The sequence below is a fragment of the Neofelis nebulosa genome, chromosome 10 (genome assembly GCF_028018385.1).
Source record: "Neofelis nebulosa isolate mNeoNeb1 chromosome 10, mNeoNeb1.pri, whole genome shotgun sequence".
Classification (NCBI taxonomy): Eukaryota; Metazoa; Chordata; class Mammalia; order Carnivora; family Felidae; genus Neofelis; species Neofelis nebulosa.
In genome coordinates this window covers 66,577,974-66,599,104 of record NC_080791.1, presented here as the reverse complement: position 1 = coordinate 66,599,104, position 21,131 = coordinate 66,577,974, and the positions used below count along the sequence as shown (strand labels likewise).

Here is a 21,131-nt window from a genome sequence, read left to right as displayed (position 1 = left end):
ACGTGAGGAATGTATGCTCAAGCACAGTAAGTGGAGTGCAAAGAACAAATTCCATGACACTTCAGGGAGTTTAAGAAAAATGTCTTTACTGAAAGGTTGGGCTATATGATATCTATGATCCACAGCTTCTTAAGATTTTGTAATCCTACTTTTGTTTTAGTTTTAAATGCCAACAAAGATGCAAACTCTGTTGGTACTTACATATAGTTACAATTGTAGTCAAAGTATAAGTGTCATTAAAACTGACAAAGTACTATTCAACACTGTAATTATAAACGGGATCCTCATTCATATATTAATTACTTTTCCTTTCTTTATATGTTGGTATCTAGTTCCTATTTTGCTGTGATATCAGCATATGAAAATATGTGTAAATCAATAAACATAATCAGTAAAACCTACTTAGTACTAACTAGAAGCATACTGATCTGGTTGAAGGTCATTTTTTCCCACTAAATATAAACAGTTTCTAGAGGTAGGACAAGCCAAGTATTTCCAAAAATAAATTTATTAACTTTTAATGTATAAATTAAGATGAATTTTAAGCCTCTTGTCAGCATAAGAACTTCAACAGTATTGGCTGGTTTCTCTATTACATTTTTATGTAAGTTATTTTAAAATAGACTGTTGTAAATGTAAAAATCAGTTTCTTTCTGAAGCACCCAAATGGTACCATTTTGGTGTATACCAATTGTTTTGTTTGTTAACTCTTGTAATGAGTACTGTATTATTTAGGATATGGCTAAACTACTATACCAAAGCATCCAAAATACAGTGGTTAAAACAAAATGGAATTTTACTTAACACTTATGCAGCAGTCCCTAGTGGTATTCCATTATGCCAGACCAGCTTATTCCATGAACTCATTCACATTCTAAGCTTCTTTCCCTCTTGTTTGTACACCAGAAATCCCCTCAGCATTGTCATAATCTGAATATTCAAGGTTGGGTTGTTAACCAGTTCATAGTTTCAGCCATAGGAAGGAAAAGAAGAGCATAGGAGAGCCTTACACCCCCTCTTTTGAATGCCTGAAGTGTACACGTCACTTCTCACATTCCATCATCAGAAACTTAGTCACATGCCACACCTAATTTCAAAGGAACCTAAGAAATACATGGTAGCTGGGAAGTCATGAACCCAACATTCTGTTCCTATGGACAACGAAGAGTCTCTTCTACACCTGGTTCTTCTTATTTTGAGTTAATGAAGGCCAAATTAATTTCCTTAACAACAAATACATTTTATTAATTATTAACTTTTATCTCCTTTAGCTAGATGTAATCATAGCAGATTTGGATGGAGGCACTATTAAAATTCCTGAATGTATTCATCTCTCTTCCCTCCCGGAACCACTTCTACATCAGACTCAAGCAGCTCTTTCTTTGGTATGACATTTTTAACAGTAATTTTCTTTTGATGTAAATGTAAACTCAGATCATTGGAATTAGATATCATTAGCAGTGTAATTACTTTAAAAAGAGTTGTGTGTTCTTAAAACATGAATATATCCTCAGAATATTTAGAATAGAATTCTTTACTGGATATTTTCTGAAGAATATACTTTAAATCCTGACTATTTGTTTTACATTCACTGTTTCACTCGGCATATTTATTTAGTAGTTAGTATATACTGAATACTGTGTTAGGTATTGGAAACACACCAACACACCTGTGAAAATAAGACCAGACTCTGCCTCAGAATCCCTGATTTCCCTGATGCCCCTAATTGGAAGATAGCACTTCTTCTTTTTCCTTCAGCCTCCTTATTGACATCCCATTCCTTTGGTAGATGTGCTACTTGCAAAACAATGTGATATTGTCCTGCCAATATTTTCAAGTTACTACAGAAAAATGTAACTTATTGATAGATTAAATATCCAGCATTCTTTGGAATCAAGTTTTAATAAGTCTTGTAGCTTTGGTGTTTCTCACCGACACATTTATGTTTTTGTAATTATTTTACTTTAGTTGATTTTGTTTTCAACTTTTTTAAAGTAAACTCCATGCTGCACAGGGGGCCTGAACCAATGATCCTGAGCTCAAGAGTCATGTGCTCTATGGACTAAACTAGCCAGGCACCCCTTAGTTGATTTTTAAAAGCATGGCATTTTATTTTACCAACAAAATTTTAGGTGCCAATTTATTCATCATCAGAAAATTGTAACTTAGAAATTCTTCATTACTTTCAAGCCATTACTAGAACTAAGGCCTTCATATTCTTGAATAATATTCCAATCTGAGCTGTTTAAAATAAAATTTCCCTTAAATAGGAACTCAGAAGTCTAGGATTACCAGGAAGTATTTTATTCTTAGAATATTTTCAAATTTGTATTACTCCTTATATTGTTAAGTGGTATGTGTGAGATGTGAACATTTAGAGAAGACTGACATTTCCTAGTGTAATCTAGAATACAAGATGTGATAGAGTAATAAGAGTACTCATGCAGGACTCCGGAGACTTAGAGTCCAGTCTGCATCTTACCACTTGATACTATTGAGCAAATCACGTTCCATCTCTAGGCCTGTTTCCTGGTCTGTCTCTGCAGGAGAATGTTGTATGCACAGGATGCCTAAATGACTGTTTACCAAAGTCAAGGATGGATATGATTTGGGATCATATGTGGCAACCTTTGTTATTTTAATAGTTATGTATTTATGATAATGTGTATTAAAAATAGCATATAAAACCTATGTTTTCATAGATGATATCATCCAATAAAATACTAGATTTCAATAGGTGAGTTGATTTAAAGACAATTGAAAGAAAAGTACTAAGTACATTGGTGGTATATGGATAGAGCAGATGATGAGAAGGTAGTATTTGAGTGATTGAAAAGAAGTTTAATGTTTCTAGAAATCATAATTAAGTTTCTAAATCTTATATATGATTACTTAATAATAATAATAGTTTTTCAGGGATGAAGTACCAAAATGAACAAATATTAACATTTTAGTTCTTAAGTCAATGGCTCCTGATAGAAATTCTGCTGCACACTGATATACCTTAACCTGCAACACCTGTGCCACCAAATTTGATCAGTGATTACCAAACTTGTTTTTGGTAAAACTGTGTATACCTGTTTTTGTGGTTGTCAAGCACAGTGGTGGATTGGGTGGTACACTGTAGTACCATAAATAAGACATGAGAACACAGTGTACTGTCAAGCTAGAACCAAAAAAATCACATTTGATTAACTGAGTGGGAGCTTTGACACACAAGAATATGAGCTTCATTTGGTTAGTAAATAACTGTGATCAAAGGGCAACACAGTTGAACTGAGTAATGACCATGGATGATTTTCTTTTTTTTTTTTTTTTTTTTTTAAATTTAACGTTTATTTATTTTTGAGACAGAGAGAGACAGAGTATGAACAGGGGAGGGGCAGAGAGAGAGGGAGACACAGAATCTGAAATGGGGTCCAGGCTCTGAGCTGTCAGCACAGAGCCCGACGCGGGGCTCGAACTCACGGACCGTGAGATCATGACCTGAGCCGAAGTCAGACGCTTAACCGACTGAGCCACCCAGGTGCCCCCATGGATGATTTTCTAGACATGAATTATACTGTATTATTATCCTGCAGTAATGATTGGGTTATTGGTTATAAATATTGTCAATATTTCAGCGTCATTTTTAAGTATTTTTATGGGTCTTGCCATCAATTATAAGTATACTACCAAAACCTGAGTATTTGGAAATGATTCTGTAAAGACAAAAATTTGCTGCCTACTAATGCAATTTCATCTTTTTCTCTGTGTTAAGTCCTTCATAGATCTTTCTTACCTACCTGCTCCCCCAACCTGTTTTTCTTTGAAGCCTAACTCAAATATTACCCTTTTTTTAGCTTTCTCTAGGTTGAATTAATTGTACTTTATGTTTCGTATATTTTTCTACATATATTTGTAGTACTTGCACATTGCATTATATTTTTACCCCCTCTCAGCTGTGAGGTTCATCAGCTATTCACTTTCCCCTCAGTATTTCAGTTAATTAATTAAAGTACATTAATAAACCTAAAAACAGATGCTTGCTTAACATTTTCAACTATATAGACAAATCACTCTGCCCTAGTCTGTTCCCTTCCCAGAGGTAACTAATATTTTATAGTTTAGTATATATTCTTTCAGAACTTTACATTTTCATTTTGTATATTTAATCAGTGTGTGTGTGTATACAGTTTAAGGTTTGTTTTCTTTTCAAATAAATGAGACCCTACTTGTGTGTGTGTTTTTAGAATATGTTTCTTCATCAAATATTTTATCTTAGAGATCTTTCCACAATAGTACATGCAGAGCTGCCTCAGCTAATTGCATTGTGTTTCATAGAGGGAAATATATTGTAATTCATGTACTGATGCTTTTTCATCTTAATGCTCCAAGTAGGTTAATTAATAACTTTTACTGGTATTAAGATTTTGTATATAATCAAATTTCTTTGCTTTAGATTCTACACCCAGATTTGGAAGTAGCAGATCATGCTTTTCCCCCTCCACGAACAGCTTTATCCCATTCAAAAATGCTGGTAAGAAATTTAATATTTAAATTTGATCCTTTTAAACAGAGCTGTACTTTTATTTGTATGGCTGTTAAAGAAGCTGAATATAGTGAGAGTCAGATGGACAGCCTTGTAAAAAGTGTACTGAATTAGAACTGTCACTGACTGATCTTGTGACCTGCTCTCTGAGGAGCCACAGGGTGGCACATTGACCTGGAAGGAGTAGAGTTGAGACTGTTGCCCTGAGGAGGCAAGAGTAAGTGTGGGATAAAAAATCAGAACATAGGTTATGACTTGGAAAACTATGCCAAGTATCAAATCCAAATGGTCAGGCAAAGATAAAAGGGGGAAGCTTATAAAAAATGGATACACATATTGTTGACAATGAGAGAATCAAGTTCGAAGAGTGAGTGGATGAACATAGTTTCGATTAGAAGCCATGGAAGAGTTAGTATATAATACAGTCTCCTTTTAAATTTTGCCCATTGCATTTCTTAGAGTTGAGCTTTATGGCCAAGAAGAAGCCTTATAGAACTGGACACCTTTGATAAGTTACTTAAGCATTCTTTAGCATTTCCTCATCCATTAAATAAAGGGTTGACCAAATCTGTAAATTTCATTATAGTTCTAAAACTATGATTTTATTAAAACCTGAATTATCAAAACATATTTTTAAGTCATACCTTATTAATATAGGAATAGATTTTTATAAATTGGATAGACTTTGGAAGAATTTCATAAGCTTTTAAAATACAGTCTTTTGAGATTATTTTCTTTTATATTTGTGACTGTAATTCTTTTGATGGATGTAAAAATCAAATGACTTGGGAAATATGTCCTTCTCTAACATGGTGAAAGGGTTAGACTTTGTGACTTTTTTCCAAGAGGAAAATTGGATACACTAGGAGGCAAGCTTTGTTTGGTTCACTTGTAAAAAGAACTATTTAATAGCCTACTCTGTTCAACAATGGAATGGGCTAGGTGCCCACCACTCAGGGCTGCCACAAATAAGACTTATGTGTAGGAAGCACAGACAGATTTATTAAATAACCTCTCAGATTCTTTTCAACTTTTTGTCTTTGTCATATTGCATTTTTTTAAAGAAATTTCAGTTACCTAACTTGTTTCTTCTTATATTTTCAGGATAAAGAAGTACGTGCAGTTTTTCTTAGATTATTTGCACAACTTTTCCAAGGATATAGATCATGCCTACAGCTTATAAGAATTCATGCAGAACCGGTAATACATTTTCACAAGGTAAGATGATACAGTACCAAAATGCTGTATCTGTCTGAAATGTAGCCTCTCATTTAATGAAACAACTTGGTTGTCTTTTTCTAGCCTTGTATTTTGACCTTAGTTTGTTAAACAAAGGTCATTCTTCACTCTCTGCTTTGTGTGATTTTATGGTAATTTTTAATAACGCTATGGAACTGACATGTTTGTCTTTAGAGTTTGTTAATTTTAAATTGGTTTTTCTTTTAAAATTGAGTGTTAATTTTTTGTTTCTCCTCCTGCTTTATAGACAGACCCATTTTTATTTTTTCCAATACATGTAGTATTTCTAGTATCAAAAGCCCTTTTTGAGAGAATGTATCTTATAACACATTTATACATAAAGATACTTATTCAGGTGTTGATCTTTCTATTTTTGTTTTGACAATTCATCTATTACTAAGTGATAAGATAGTCATTTCAATTTTTCTTTCTTTACAGACAGCTTTCTTGGGGCAGCGTGGTTTGGTTGAGAATGATTTCCTCACTAAAGTGCTCAATGGAATGGCATTTGCAGGTTTTGTTTCAGAAAGAGGTCCACCCTATAGATCCTGTGATCTCTTTGATGAGGTATAGTTCTTATCAAATGAATGCATATTTACAGACAAAATTGGACCAGTAGTTAAAAGTGGACAAGTGTTTTAATCAGAATCCTAAATATATTATAAATTAAATACCAAATAATCCAAATGTTATTTATTATTATGCTTATTAAATCTTGGTATTTATAATGTGGACTGGAGAATTAGAAAAATATAGGATGTTACAGAAGCACATAAACATCTTGAACACCTGAATGTAAATAGTTCATTAAAGTATTTTTGAAAAAGTAACAGTGGTTATATAAATAGAACTCTTATTTTATAAGTTTGTGTATTTATTTTGAGAGAGAAAGAAAAAACACAAGCGGGGGAAGGGCAGATGGCTTGAGCCTGGGTCAAGAGTCAGATGCTTAAATGACTGAGCCACCCCGGCACCCCAAAAACTTATTTTTAAAGGCAATAATACAGTGATTCCTTTATCAGTTTCATAGAGATAAAAGTCTAAGTTTAATATATAGATATGTGATTTCAAACTACAGTTACATTTAGTCTATTAGTGTCATAGAACTATAGCTTGGCTTAATGGCATTCTTATTAATCAATAATCAACATTTGTCTGTCTCCTGTAGGAGATCTTAAATGTATGGAAGACAGATTTTGTCTCTGTCTTCAAGGAATTGGCCTTATAAAGGGAAAATTAAGACAAATGTGACTCAAAATAAGGATGCTATTTTGTGTTAGTTTGATTTATTTTAGTACATTTTCCATTTATCATTTAGCTACATTTATATTAGCTCATTCTGGTGGATAGAACAATGAATATTATTCCCATTTCATTTTCTAAAAGAACACTGTGTTGGAACCAATAAATCTAGAGGTTCCTTGAAGTCTATAAAAGGAAAACACTCCTGGCACCCAAGATAGTGGAGAATAGTAATAGTGATTATATTTTGCCACAGGTCATTTTATTGTGTATAGAGAAGATAGGACTCAAGTTGTTAAAGATTCTCAGTTCAGAGAGCGATCTTTTATTTTCTGTAAAGATAGTTAAGTAATCACAGATAAGAGTGAAAGAAGAGGCACATGTTATAGTTCTGAGTATGGAGACCTTCACCAAATACTTCAGTTAATAACACAAAGCATATGAAGACTTAGGAGAGATTGCCCTGTGGTGAGCAATTCTTTCTAATCAGTTACTAATCACTGATTCCCTAATACCAACATTTAATATGATGGATCATTGACTATCTAATACTAATGTATATCAGCTGTTAGATCCTGAATTAAGTAATCTATACATAATGTTTTATGGAGTTATATTAGATGCTCTCTAAGATCCTTTCTAGTCCCCATATTTTATTAATTTCTGAAGCATTTTGAATAGTTACATCAGTTTATATATTCCCTTTTTTTTTTCTATCTAATTCTCTTAGTAACTCCTTCTGGCAGCATTATCACAGCTAGTAAGTCAGATTGATTACTTGCAGAAAACTTGCTTGCCACCGCCTCTCACTGTTTTTGTAAATCCTTCCCTTGCCTAGAGTATCCTCCCTCTACTTTTCAATCTAATCATGACCTCCCATTTCTCATACTCTGCTCTTATCTCACCACCTCCTCCAAACTTTCCTAGAATAAGTGACTTTGAGAGCCACTTAGTCTGCATTAAGCTTTATTTTAGGTCTCTAACTTTATATGGCAACTTACCTTTTTATTATACACCTTTATATACATTGGAAATAATGGTAAGGCAAGGACTGATTCCTACTGAATCTCCCCTGAGTGGTCATCCAGTTCTGTGTTCTGCCTACAGTTACAATTTTTAGTGTCTAATTGATGTTGTTACTTGAAAGCCAGTTGTTCTTATGTATATTTCAGTCAAAGGCCTAGAAGGAATGAGATACCAGATCTAAGTAATTTCTCCTTACCCCTGTTTTGTTGTTGTTTGTTTGTTTGTTTGTTTGTTTGTTTGTTTGTTTTAGAGAGAGCTGTGTAAGCAGGGGAAAGAGGCAGGGGGAGAGAGAAAAAGAGAGAGAGAGAATGAGAGAGAGAGACTCTAAACAGGCTCCATGCTCAGCATGAAGCCCAACGTGGGACTTGAGCCCACAATCCTGGGATCATGACCAGAGCAGAAATCAAGAGTCGGACACTCAACTGACTGAGCCACCCAAGCATCCCCCTCCTTCCACCCTTCTTGGGCCATTTCATTTGCTTGAATGTGCTTTTAAAGGAAAATAGCGTTTGCTCCTAGGAAAGGGATCCTTGTTTTCATTGAACCCAGGGTAGCCTACCATACCCAAGACTTAATGAGTCTTTGAGAGACGGCCTGCATTGTGTGTTGTCTGGTCCCCACACTCCAATCAAATAGGCCTGTTAGAAGGAGAGGAATGTTTGCCTTTGACAATCTTTCTGAATCCCGGCCTAGAACAGAGTTTTATATGTTGTCTGTTCCAGTGAATCTGTTAGTTTCTAGAAGGAAAAATCTTATACCCTTTTTAAAAAAATCATTCATCTATTTATCATTCTTCCCATTTTTTTCCTTTTTGTACTCTTTTCTCCACTCGCAAGTAGATATATTCACACAGTTCTCTTGGGGCGCCTGGGTGGCTCAGTCGGTTGAGCTTCTGACTTCGGCTCAGGTCATGATCTCATGGTCTGTGAGTTCGAGGCCCGCATTGGGCTCTGTGCTGACAGCTTAGAGCCTGGAGCCTGCTTCAGATTCTGTGTCTCCCTCTCTCTCTGACCCTCCCCCATCCATGCTGTGTCTCCCTCTGTCTCAAAAATAAAATAAACATTAAAAAAATTTTTTTTAAAACACAGTTCTCCCAGTAAATTAGTTTCATGGGGAAATGGATTAGAGTTATATATTGTAAGAACTAGAAGGAGTCCACAGATCATTTTGTTTTTTCATCTGATTTTAGAGATGAAGAGACTGAAGCTCAGGGAGTTTTAGTGACTTGTTCCAAATCACTGTCAGCCGAGCTAGAACTAAAGTCTGAGTGACCTGACTTGAACATTTGGTTCATGTTTTGTAAGCTAGGGAAATGTTGGAGACTTCCTGACTGTCTGAAATTCTCTGAGAGCATTTTATGAATGAGGCCTGGAGAATGAGTGGGTCTCTCTCAGTTTTTTCCCCAAGAAGAAATAAGGCCCTGAATAATCAGGGAGAGACCACCAGACCATCCAAGGACTCAATCAACTCTGTAACTTTAGAATAGAGGTGAAATGCTGTAAAATGTAAAATATTTTGTTTTAATAGTAGCGTATGTTTTAGATGCTTTTTGGTTTGCAAATTGTATGAAATTATCATACTGTTTTCTAATTTAGCATTTTTGGAGTTGATGTTTTGCCATTTGATTCTTTTTCCAAGTTGGTAGCTTTTGAAGTAGAGCGAATTAAGGTTGAAGAAAATAACCCAGTGAAGATAATAAAGCATGTCAGAGAACTTGCCGAGCAACTGTTCAAAAATGTAAGTAAGTATATTTATTTAGACAGTCATTAATTTTAAAAGTATGTAATTCTTTTGTTTAAAGAAACTACATCTTTCTAGTAATAATCTTTTTGCTCTGACTTAAAACCTTTAGGATTATAAGATATGTGCATCAAAACAGACCTCATTTTTCAAAGTGATTTTCCTGTTAATCAACTATATTATGCAAACACCTTAGTCACAGTTTCCCAATTTGTTATGTGCCCTCATTGGATTTTCATTTAGGTCCCTGTCTTCTTAAGAGCATATTGTGCATTTTTAAGACATAAAGATTAAACTCACTGGAGACCAGAACTAGAATTGACCAATGTGCTCTGCTTAGTGTGGTCCAGTGATTGTCATCTGGATCAGGAAAATTGAGTAGTATTGTTTTGAGCAGACAGGGAGTGAAAAGCTGAAAGGAAGAAACCAAATTGTCAAGTGAGCACAGAAACTCAAGGGTGGAAACATTCCCTGTGTATAGAAGAAATGCAATAAATTCTAAAGAGTGGGATGTGATAAAGTGTGAAGTAATCGCCTGGATACCAAAACAAAAGAGATCCTAAGATGACAGTGTCATTACATGCATGCAGAAAAATGGATTTTGGCTAATGATTGCTAGTCATTCTTCCTACCTGTGAAGCCTTGCAGAGTTGAATCCTTTTACTAAGAAAAGGAAAGTAAACGGGAAGTATGGTCTTCCAGGGGAGAGTTGAGGGAAGATAATATTTTTCAGGAAATACAGTGAAGAAGGATTTGTGATCGGTATCCTAGTATTGTTTAACTTAATTACTTGAATAGATGGGTGTTTTTGGACAGTGGGTCATTAGTCAGTGCTTTGTCACACCCATTTGAAATCTGAGACCCAATTGGATAAAAACAAGAATGCTAAATTGTGTTTCTTTGTTTCATATTATTCAATTATTTATGAATTTTGTTTCTGAAGTTATTTTAAAATTTATCCCTTTGACTAATACCCTAAACTCCACATATAACTGTGTCCAGTATACTAAATCTATTTCTTGGTTAGTATGCTAAAATTAAAAAAAAAAAAGAATTCTGTCAGAAGAAAAATGTGTGTTCTGTGCTGGTGTTCACCATTTATGATGGCTGTGTAGAACTAATATAGAGCATAACCACATGAGAAATTTCTATTGATTGACTGTAATAATAATAATAAATATTGAATGCTTAACACAATGTACCAGACATGGGATTAAGCACTTTACATACATCATCTCTAATCTTCATAACAACAATATTAAGATAGGTGTCATTATCCCCATTTTACTGAGGATCATTGGCTCAGGATCATATGGCTATTAAGTGATTGAATCCAGATTTTAAATTCAGAAACTTTCAATTATCCAATCCCTAAGCCTATTTTCTTTCCCTCCATTAGACTGGCTTATCTCCAACTTGAAAAATAGTAATATTTTCAATGACTGACTTTATACTTTGTCATTTTAAAGCACTTTAACATACTTTCTCATTTGATCTTGGAAATGACCCTGTGAGATAAATAGGGCAGTTGTTGATATGTGGGAAACCAAAGGTAGAAAGTCTTTTTTCTTGGCTACTAGGAGTGATTTATTGATGGATTTCAAAAAATAGCAAAACATCAAATGGAAATCAGTGTTTGAGATTTTGGAACTGATCCCTTGAATAATTGAATGTTTATTTCTTAGATCTTTACAAGACTATTCCAGAACTGCAGAATTTTGTAGCCTGTAAGTGACCAGAGCTGGGGTTCTGACACAGGTTTGTCTCTATTACATGACTGAGTACACAGTGTGTATGTAAGGGAGTGTGCCAAGTCACTTTGATGCAAAAACAAAGTAATTTCCCTTCTTGCCATCCTAGAACTTAAATTTTATGATACATAGCTTGTACTCAGCTGACACAAGACTGAAAACTGCAATAAAATAAGTAATAATTATACATTCTTTTTTTTCTCTTAAAATAGACACTTTATTATATCCACAGGCAATAAAATCCCAGAGCTACTATTAGGTAAATCCAGACCCTGCTAAATATTTAATGTTACCAAGCTTCTGCGATGTCCAGCATGGTTTTGAGGCTGGTGACCTCAGTGTCTATCTTCCTGCCTGTCTTGGTGACAGCTCTATCTTGCTGGGCATGCAGTGTCACCATCTCTGTCCTCATTTCCAGCAGCTTCCTTTCATTTCAGCGAACACATTTCTTTCACTCTGCTCTTTTCTGGAACGAAGCCTAATTTGGTTATCTGTTCAGACTTTGATCACTTCATCCGTTACTTGGTTGTTTTAACCAATGTAGTTCAAGGTTTATTTTCTCTATTTCTGCTCTGAGGGCTGAAAACTCACTGTTCTCCAAAATAATCATATCTTTTTTCACATTAGAAGTCTGGGACATTATTTTGCTGAACAGTGATCTGCTGCATCTTGGTGACCATATCCTTGTAGACAATATCCATGTTGGCATCCATGTTCTTGACCAATGCAGAGATGGTGATTTCTGCTTGCTGGGTGATGAAACCATTTTTTTTTTTTTTTTTTTTTGAGTAAACACACTGAGGCATGGGTGTCCAGTAGAGCGTCTTATTCCCGCAAGAGAGGAAATCTGTCCTTTTGTGCTCCAAATCTTTCCCAGTGCTCCAGCTGCAGGCTCCTGCCCACTGCCGCCCTGGGGGTAAGGCCCCAGCACCAGTACTCCCCATCCTGGAGCACTCCCAGTCTGCGAGGGACCAGTGCAGGGTGGGCACAAGCAGCTAATTTTTATACATTATTAAAGGTAAATGGAAAACACAGACAACGGCTGATGTGGTTTGGGTGGTGGGGTGCAGAGCCAAGGGCCAAGAAGGAATTCTTGAAACATCTTTGGTGCAAAAAGGTGTTTTTATAAAAGCACGGGAACAATAGGACCCATGGACAGAAAGAGCTGCACTGAGGTTGTGACAGGTGACTGATTATATACTTTTAGGTTGGGAGGGGGTTAGGGATAGCACAAGCCTCCAAGGAATTTTGAAAACAAGGTTTCCAGGACCCTGTTGGGGGCTAGCTATTGTTAAGAAAATGTCATTTATTACTGTTTAGTAAAAACTCAGTCATGAGATCTTTCAGATGTGTATCAGTAGGCCTTATGCTTCGAGTATGATTGCCAATATACATCTTGGTGGATAGAGATAAAGGAAGCTTCCAAAGGAATTTCTATATGTTTGAGGTAGACTCACAGGATCCTGAGGGGTCAGGGTAAGATTGCCTTTTGCCCTTAGCAAAGTGTCAGCATGGAGGCAGCTGAGTTCCTAGAGGAAGGTCACTCTGCCTGTTTCAAGAACTTGTCAATGGGCTGTTAGTACTAAGGAAATTTAATTGTTTTCTTTTTGCTTTTGTTCCCCCACATCAACACCTATCCTTTAAAAACAGTACTTTTAAAGTGATCATCATGAGGGACTTGTATGACTAGGTCAGAGATGGAAATCACCCTTCAAATGTACTCTGCATTTCTTGAGCCCTTATTGAGCTTTTCTCCCCCAATCTAATCCTATTCCATTTAATTGATCCATTCCATTCTTTCAGTATGTATTTATTAAGTGTCTGCTAGCACCAGGCATTTTCTAGGTACATGATTCCCATAGTATCCTTTGAAAGAGGATATATCTACGTGATGAGTGAGAATTTCAGAATATCCCCGTGGATGGTCCTCAGACTTTCTGAGATTCTGTCTAGTTGTAAGATTCTAAACTCCACATGGTCCCAACATTCCTGAAGTAAATATGTTACAAAGTTAAAAGGCAGAGTATGATGGTAAAGTTACTTTCTTGGGTCATGCAGGAAGTTGAGGGGAGGGAGGAAGGATGGTCTCAATGCAAGGAAAATAATCCAGATGGTTCTATTTTTAACTAGTCAGTTGTTTTTTTTTTTTTATCACATTCTAAATTCCCTTTTGGTCAGCAAGAACCAACCATATAATTTGACTGTTTCCTTATTATTGGGTTAGAATTGAGACCTGGTGATTCCACTTAGATGTTTGTAAATACTTTGTTGCAGTGAAGTCTGGTATGTGTGCCTACTCTCTCTGCTTCATTTCCCTTTGAAGTACCTCAAAAACGAACCTCAATTTCTGTTTCTTCTCACTACTCCCTTGTATTGCTTTTTGGTGTGTGAGAATATGAGGAGACATGAGTAGGATGGATTGTAACAGTGTTTGGGTGCTCTTTTAACTTTCTGGAGCTTCTTAATTAAGGAAATAATTTGGTGACTTAGGTAGAGGACAGGAATGGGAAGGAGACATGAAGGAGAAGGAAGGGAATAACTCCATTAGAGACAAATTGTGTAAGCATTGGCAAGGTTTATACCATGAAGATTATTGGCCATTCACTATACAGCTTTTCTTTCCATTCCCAATTGATAATACTGGATCTGGGTCTGCTCACTTTGGCTTTCAGAATCTTCCATGTCTATATGACAGCACATTTATCTACTTACTGGCCCTATCTCTGTGATTCTCATATATACTAACAAAGGACCACTGACTGTACACAAAATGAGAATATTAAGATAGGCCAAGACAAGAAATTTAGAAAACCTCCATTCCAAGGCACCAAGGAATCAGTTGGATATGTATTTTACTGTTTTACATAGTGCAGTTTTTCTAATTTGTTTTGCATCTGCAATGGTATATAAATATTTGCTAGACTGTATAATTTGTTTGATAGTTTTCTTAAAAGTTAAAGGAAAAATGAGAAGACTTGGACCTTCTTATAGAATAATATGAGATTTCTATTTGTGCCTCATGGATGTTTCATTGCCTAGCATTGCAGTGAATAAGTTTTAAAATCCTAATGGGAGAACAAAGTCCAAATACAGGAATATCCATTATAAATCACATAAAGTCTATACCCTTTACATTTCAACATAAAGTTAATTTCACTACCATGCAAATTTAATCTACACTGATGTTATTATCTCTTTGCCAACTGTGAATAAAAGGATTTTGTTGTTGTTATAGGAAGGATGTAAAATACTGTGATCATCTTTAGTCTTAAAAAGTCAAAACATAAACAGCTTACTTAGATTATTGTGATGAAATGAGATCCCCAAAGCATAAAAATCAGACTTCTCCCTTATCTTATCTGATCTATTTGTTCATTTTTAAGTCACGTTTACTGTGAGATAATTTACATGTAGTAATATGTACCTTTTTTAAAATGTACTCTAGGGGCCCCTGGGTGGCTCAGTCGGTTAAGCATCCAACTTCGGCTCAGGCCATGATCTCACAGTCCGTGAGTTCAAGCTCTGCATTGGGCTCTGTGCTGACAGCTCAGAGCCTGGAGCCTGCTTCAGATTCTGTGTCTCCCTCTCTCTCTGCCCCTCCCCTGCTCATGCTCTGTCTCAAAAATAAATATTAAAAAAAAAACATCAAAATGTACTGTAGATATTAACAAATGAATGAAGCTGTATAATCCATCACCACTACAATAAGAACACAGAACATTTTTGACAACCCCCCTAAATTCCTTTCCTTGTTATAATCACTTCCTTGTACCACCTCAAACTCTTAATAACTGATCTGTTTTCTGTCTCTTTAGTTTTTGCCTTTTCTGTAATGTCAGTATGTAGCTTTTTGAATTTGGTTTCTTTCACTTAGCATACTGCATTTCAGATTCCTTTATGCTGCATAGATCAGTTGTTTATTCCTTTTCATTGTTGAGTAGTATTCCATTGCATGGATACCTCACACTTTTGTTTATCTATTAACCAACTGAAGGGCAATTGTGGCAATTATGAACAAAACCAGTAGAACATTTGCACAGGTTTTGTGTGAACATAAATTTTCACTTCTCTTGGGTAAATATTTAGAAGTAGGATGCTGGGATATATGGTAACAAAATGTAAACTTTATAATAAACTGCCAGACTATTTTCCCAAAAGTCTATACCATTTTGCATTCCCACCAGATATATATGAGTTACATTTGTTCTGCATCTTTACCAACATTTGTATCCTCAGGTTTGTTTGTTTGTTTGTTTGGTCTTATTTTGTTTTTAGCCATTCTCATAGGTTTGTGGTGGTATCTTATAGTTTTAATTTGCATGTCAGCAGGTGAGCGAAAGTATGGGTCTCTTACCTAGTTGATGCGTCCTCTCTTGGCACTTGTGAAAAGAGTACTTGTCTTAGAATATGAAACTTCCATCTAGAATTATGAATTAGAGCAGTGGTTCTCAGCAGGGGTAACCCCTCCCTTCCAGAAATTTGGCAACATCTGGAGGCATTTCTGTTTGTCACAGCTGAGGAGGGTGTCCTAGTGGCATCTGGTAGGCAGATGCTAGGGATGCTTCTAAACATCTTACAATTTACAAATTTACAAGACACCCACTACTTCCCCATCCAAACAAAGAAATATCTAGCTCAAAATGTTAAAATTGCCATGGTACAGAAACCCTGGATTAGGGGAATCAGCATATTAGGTATTAAAGTCATACACCAAACTTATTTGTGTTAAGGATGCAGCTTTAATTCATCTGGGTGATCATTGAAAGTCCTGTAAGGATGGAAAGTTGAGAATGTTTCCTTTCATCATTATTGTATGCACAACTAGGCAACCCTAAAAAGTCCAGTTATATTTTGTCAGTGTTTAATGACTTAGTCCAGTGATAGTATTGATTTCAGCTGTGTTCGGAAGGTTTTGTGTAACTTGCTCTCCCACGTGGCTCTATAATAATTGGTGCACATTAAATAATTATTAAATACCTAAATTAATATGGGAAACTTGGTAGCCACCAACAAGGTCACATCAATTTGTCATTCACTGCTGAGACCAACGTGTAGGAAGAAATTGTTTTCCCCAATGTTGCCTACTTTGTATTTCCAGTAGGGTTTGGGCTTTTTGTTTTATTTTGCTTGCTTTGCTTTTATTCGAAGTGCATTCTCAGCCTTGTTTTCCATAAGCCCTAGGCATATTCTCATTTTGCTTGCCAAAAAAAAAAAAAAAGAAAAATCCATGTTTCCAGACCAGATGGTATGTGTGTCATTTTTTCAAGTCTGAGAAAATCATTGTACCTCCCATTACTATCATACATTCTCAAAGCAGGATTACAGAGCCCATTTCTTGAAAACCATTATCTAATTTTAAAATTCCCTCTAAACAATAGTACATTTTGCTGGCTTTTGTGAGCAGTTCATCTTGGCTGCCTTGAACAAAATTTTTACCATGTTCACCATAGTGTTTAGTGGCCTGAATTCTTGGTTATTAATTTATATTTGCATTTCTCTGCAATCAAAGATGAAAATTTGGCAGCTTCTTTCTTCTATTGAAAATAATGAATTTCCTTGTTTCCACAAGGATATTCAACAACAAAATTAGGCTGCGGTTTTTAATGAGCTCAGTAATCTTCAAGGGAACAGTCCAAATGCAGCTGAAGTTCCAAGTAAGAGCAGATGTTTCTAAGAATATGCAGAGTTCAGTGAGCCTTAAATTTCCTCTCATTTCTTCTGTCTTCTTGAAAGCCATTATGTGACCAAATTGGGTGTAAAGTACCAAATGTATTTCTTTATATTTACCACAGTGCCCGTTAGAGGGCAGCAGTATACAGACACAACATCCAGAAAAAACAAGCACTTTGATTCACAGGCATGAGCCTTTTTTGCATCTTCTGAACACAATTGAATATGTTATAATTTTGTAACTTTATCCCATAATACGAATTTTATGTATAATGTCTATACAACTGCAGGATAGCCTCATCTTTGAACTTTGTTTTAAAATGACTAAAAATGCTTTTTAATCTTAATTCTATAGATTTGGTTTATAATATTTCATATTGCTTATGAGAAGAATAACACTACTGATGACTAATAGCAATATCTTTTCTTTAATAAGTTATTTCTGTTTTAACTCTTATTGACTATGATTTTTGTTGTTGTTGTTAAAATGTAAGTAGCTGGTGATATGATGGGATTCGTGGAAGAAAGACATGGTTTGAGTTTTAGAGGTATGGTGTCATGCTATAGAATATGCAGTGAATAAATATTTTTTACATGAATGTACTCTAAATTTTTAGAAAACAGCTTTCATATTTTCTGGGAAAATGTGTATGTGTGTGTACACGTGAGTGCATACAGGCACTAAAAGTTTTCCTATAACAACTCCTTTTGTCCTCTCAAGAACCTTATGAAGTAGGTACTGTACTATTATCTAGATTACAGGTGAGGAAACTAAAACACAAGTGGTGAGTGAATTGACACCGTACCAGGTCACACTACCAATAAGTGGCTAAGCTGGAATTTAACCCAGAAGGTCTGACATCAGAGACCAGGCACTAAAAATACTTTGTTGTACTACCTGTCTCATTGAATTGTCCAACCATTCCCTGTGAATCGTAGTGTCACCTGTCTCTATCACGTTTTTACACATAGTCCTGTTTCTGGGCCTTTATTCCATTAGCCTTTTTAACCCTTCACTAATACCAGTTGCCATACTAGATTTATTATTATAGGTTTAGGTAAGTTTTGAGATCTTGGAACTTTGACTTCTCCACTTAATCTTCTTCAGAATTGCCTTGACTATTTTTGTATCTTTATTCTTCCATATAAGGTTTAGGATGAACTTATACATTGCAGGATTTTAAGTAGAAATAATATGTGTATCTTTATTTTTCTAAATGACCTTAAGTCATTTTTGGAACAAGATAAAAGAATATATAGTAAGAGAGAGATAAAATATAGTTAGGAAAGATAACTAAGAAGATGTATTTTTTAATTCTATTTTTTCCATGTTTTAAAATTTGTTACAATGAATATTATTTACATCATGGAAAATATATTTTAAGTTTTATTTTATTATAAAGAAAATAAGTATAAATAGAAACAGAAGTAATGAAGACTGTACTTAAATGATTCTGATTCTGACCTCAAAATCCATATGAATTACCTTTCCAGCCTGAAAAAAAAAATCTGCCAGTGAGTTTTAGAAAATTGATATTTGTAACTTCGAGAAGATATCTTAGACATTGTGACTAAAGAACAGAAGCATTTAGTCATTGTGACTAAAGAAAAACAAGCATACTACTTTTGAAAAGGACAGTTGCAGAAACTATAGACCAGTGATGTTGGTGTTAATCCAAGCATAATTTTAGAACAATTTTTTCAGCATATAGTTTAGAAAGTGGTGATCATGAAGACTTGGCATAGGAATTTATTTATATATTTTCCCCTGCCTTTGCTAACAATGCAAAGGGAAAACACAAAGTGCATATAAGGGTTACTTTGGCAAGAACAAATTTTATAACTAATTTCACCTTCTCAGGAACCTTGTAAGATGTCCCTCAGGCAAAGTTATTTTCCCAGTGTCACACATGAGTCGAACAAAAACTAGAACTCGGGCTTTTTTACACTTAAAAGAGTATTAATTATTATTGTGTTTCTGAGATATGCTACCTATGTCATCTGCCATGGCTGAACCTTTTCTTTATCTGGGTCTGGACCATATAACCATAAAGAATTGTGGGGAGTAGCTCTAGTAGATGATGACTGATATCCATTTTAACTGTCTGGAGAAAGTATAGAGTAGTATTGAGCTTAATCTACAACACAAATAACAGGTTCAAGAAGAAAAGGGAATTTTCTGGTTGCAAAGGATAATAAATGCTAGAATTGGTCTAAGAATGGCAGTAAAACATCTTTCCCTAGAGAACGTTATTAAAAGATGAATTCCATTCTACCTGTGGTGTTTGAAATATAATCCTCCTTAACTGGGTGGCTAGATAAAAATTTATGCCAGCCCTAAGGATCTATGAAAATATTAGCTGATGTATTTACTTCAATTATTGCAATCCTAGTATGTGTTCAACATTGTGTCCCACTTATTATGAAATAGTGGGAAGTAGTTTAGGGTGCCCGCTATGTGCCAGGCAGTTTCTAGATGCAACAGGTATACAGCAGAGGGCAAAGAATATTTTTCTGATTGGCTGAAATGTTGGCCCTCATGGAGCTTCATTTTAGTAAGAGAAGGGTAGACAATAAGCAAGTTAAATAAAATTTATAATATGTGAGAAGATGGTAAGTGCTAAAGAGGAAAATATAATAAGAGGGATAAGGAGTGTATTCGTATAACTTTAGATAAGGTAGCATTTGAGCAAAGAAATACCTGCAAGAAAGGTAGCATTTGAGCAAAGAAATGCAGGAAGGAATAAAGGATGCTGTTGAAATTGTAGGGGGATAGGCAGAAGTAACAGTTAACTGCAAAGGCCTTGAGGCTGGAACAAGAAGGCCTGGGTAGCTAGAGCAGAATGAAGGAAAACAGTAGCAGGACACAGTCCTATAGGAAAGCCAGATCTTGTGGGGCCTTGTAAATTATTTTAGGAACTTTGGATTTTACTCTGAATAAGATAAAGAGCTACTTGAATGAACAGAGTATTGAGGTGATAGTTTGACATACTTTTAACTAGATCACTCTGTCTGCAGTATTAAGAATAGAGGGAGGGAGGGAATGAGGATGGAAGCAGAGAGACCAGTCAGGAGACTGTTGTTCTGTGGTAATATAGAGATGTTGCCTTGAACCATAGGGTTGTTGAAAAATGGTCAGATTACGAACATATTTGAAAGGCAAATTCCAAAAAAGTTTGCAGAGAAATGGATGATTGAGTGTTGGAGAAAGGGATTACAGATAGCTAAGCATTTCACCTGAGAGGAAAAATAAATATGCCATTTACTGAAGTGGAGAAGACTATAGAAAGCAGATTTGGAGGAGGGGAAGAGTAATTGTGCCATTTGGACGTCTATTTAAGAAGTTATTTTTTTTTTAATTTTTTAAGTTTATTCACTCAGAGAGAGAGGGAGAGAGCACAAGTAGGGGAAGGGCAGAGAGAGAGGGAGAGAGAATCCCAAGCAGGCTCTGCACTGTCATTGCAAAGCCCCATGTGGGGCTTGAACTCACGAACCATGAGATCATGACCTGAGCCGAAGGCAGATAGATGCTTAACCGACTGAGCCACCCAGGTGACTCAAGAAGTTATTTTAAATCCAAATGGAAATACTCTGCGCAGGCAGTTGAATATATGTATATGGCGTTCAGGAGAAAGCTCAGTTGGAGGAAAGAATTTATGGATCATTGGTGTTTTTATGGTTGAAATATTGAGAATGGAAGTTGTCCCCAAGGAAATAAGTGTAGATAGAAAAGAGGCCCGAAGTCTGAGCCCTGGTGTTTTTACATAGTTAAGAGATTAGGCAGATAAAAAAATAGACAAAGATGTAGCAAGAAGACCTAGAAACCACATGGAGAAAGTATTCATAGAAAAGGAGTTTGAGTGATCAGCTATATTATCAGATGCTGCTGATAGATCCCCTAAGAAGATTCTGGTACTCTTTTATGGCATGTA

At 35.5% G+C, this 21,131-nt stretch overlaps 1 protein-coding gene across 4 annotated transcripts in view; it reads left to right on the top strand.

Moving 5' to 3' along the window:
• The window catches only part of SBF2 (SET binding factor 2), a 484,561-nt gene that overhangs the window by 270,411 nt on the left and 193,019 nt on the right, over positions 1–21,131 (top strand). For all 4 annotated transcript variants that reach the window (XM_058688209.1, XM_058688205.1, XM_058688206.1 and 1 more), the window contains exons 9-13: positions 1,272–1,385; positions 4,442–4,519; positions 5,636–5,749; positions 6,209–6,337; positions 9,677–9,775. In XM_058688209.1, the coding sequence (XP_058544192.1) occupies positions 1,272–1,385; positions 4,442–4,519; positions 5,636–5,749; positions 6,209–6,337; positions 9,677–9,775 (534 nt within the window). The remainder of the gene's footprint in view (positions 1–1,271; positions 1,386–4,441; positions 4,520–5,635; positions 5,750–6,208; positions 6,338–9,676; positions 9,776–21,131) is intronic.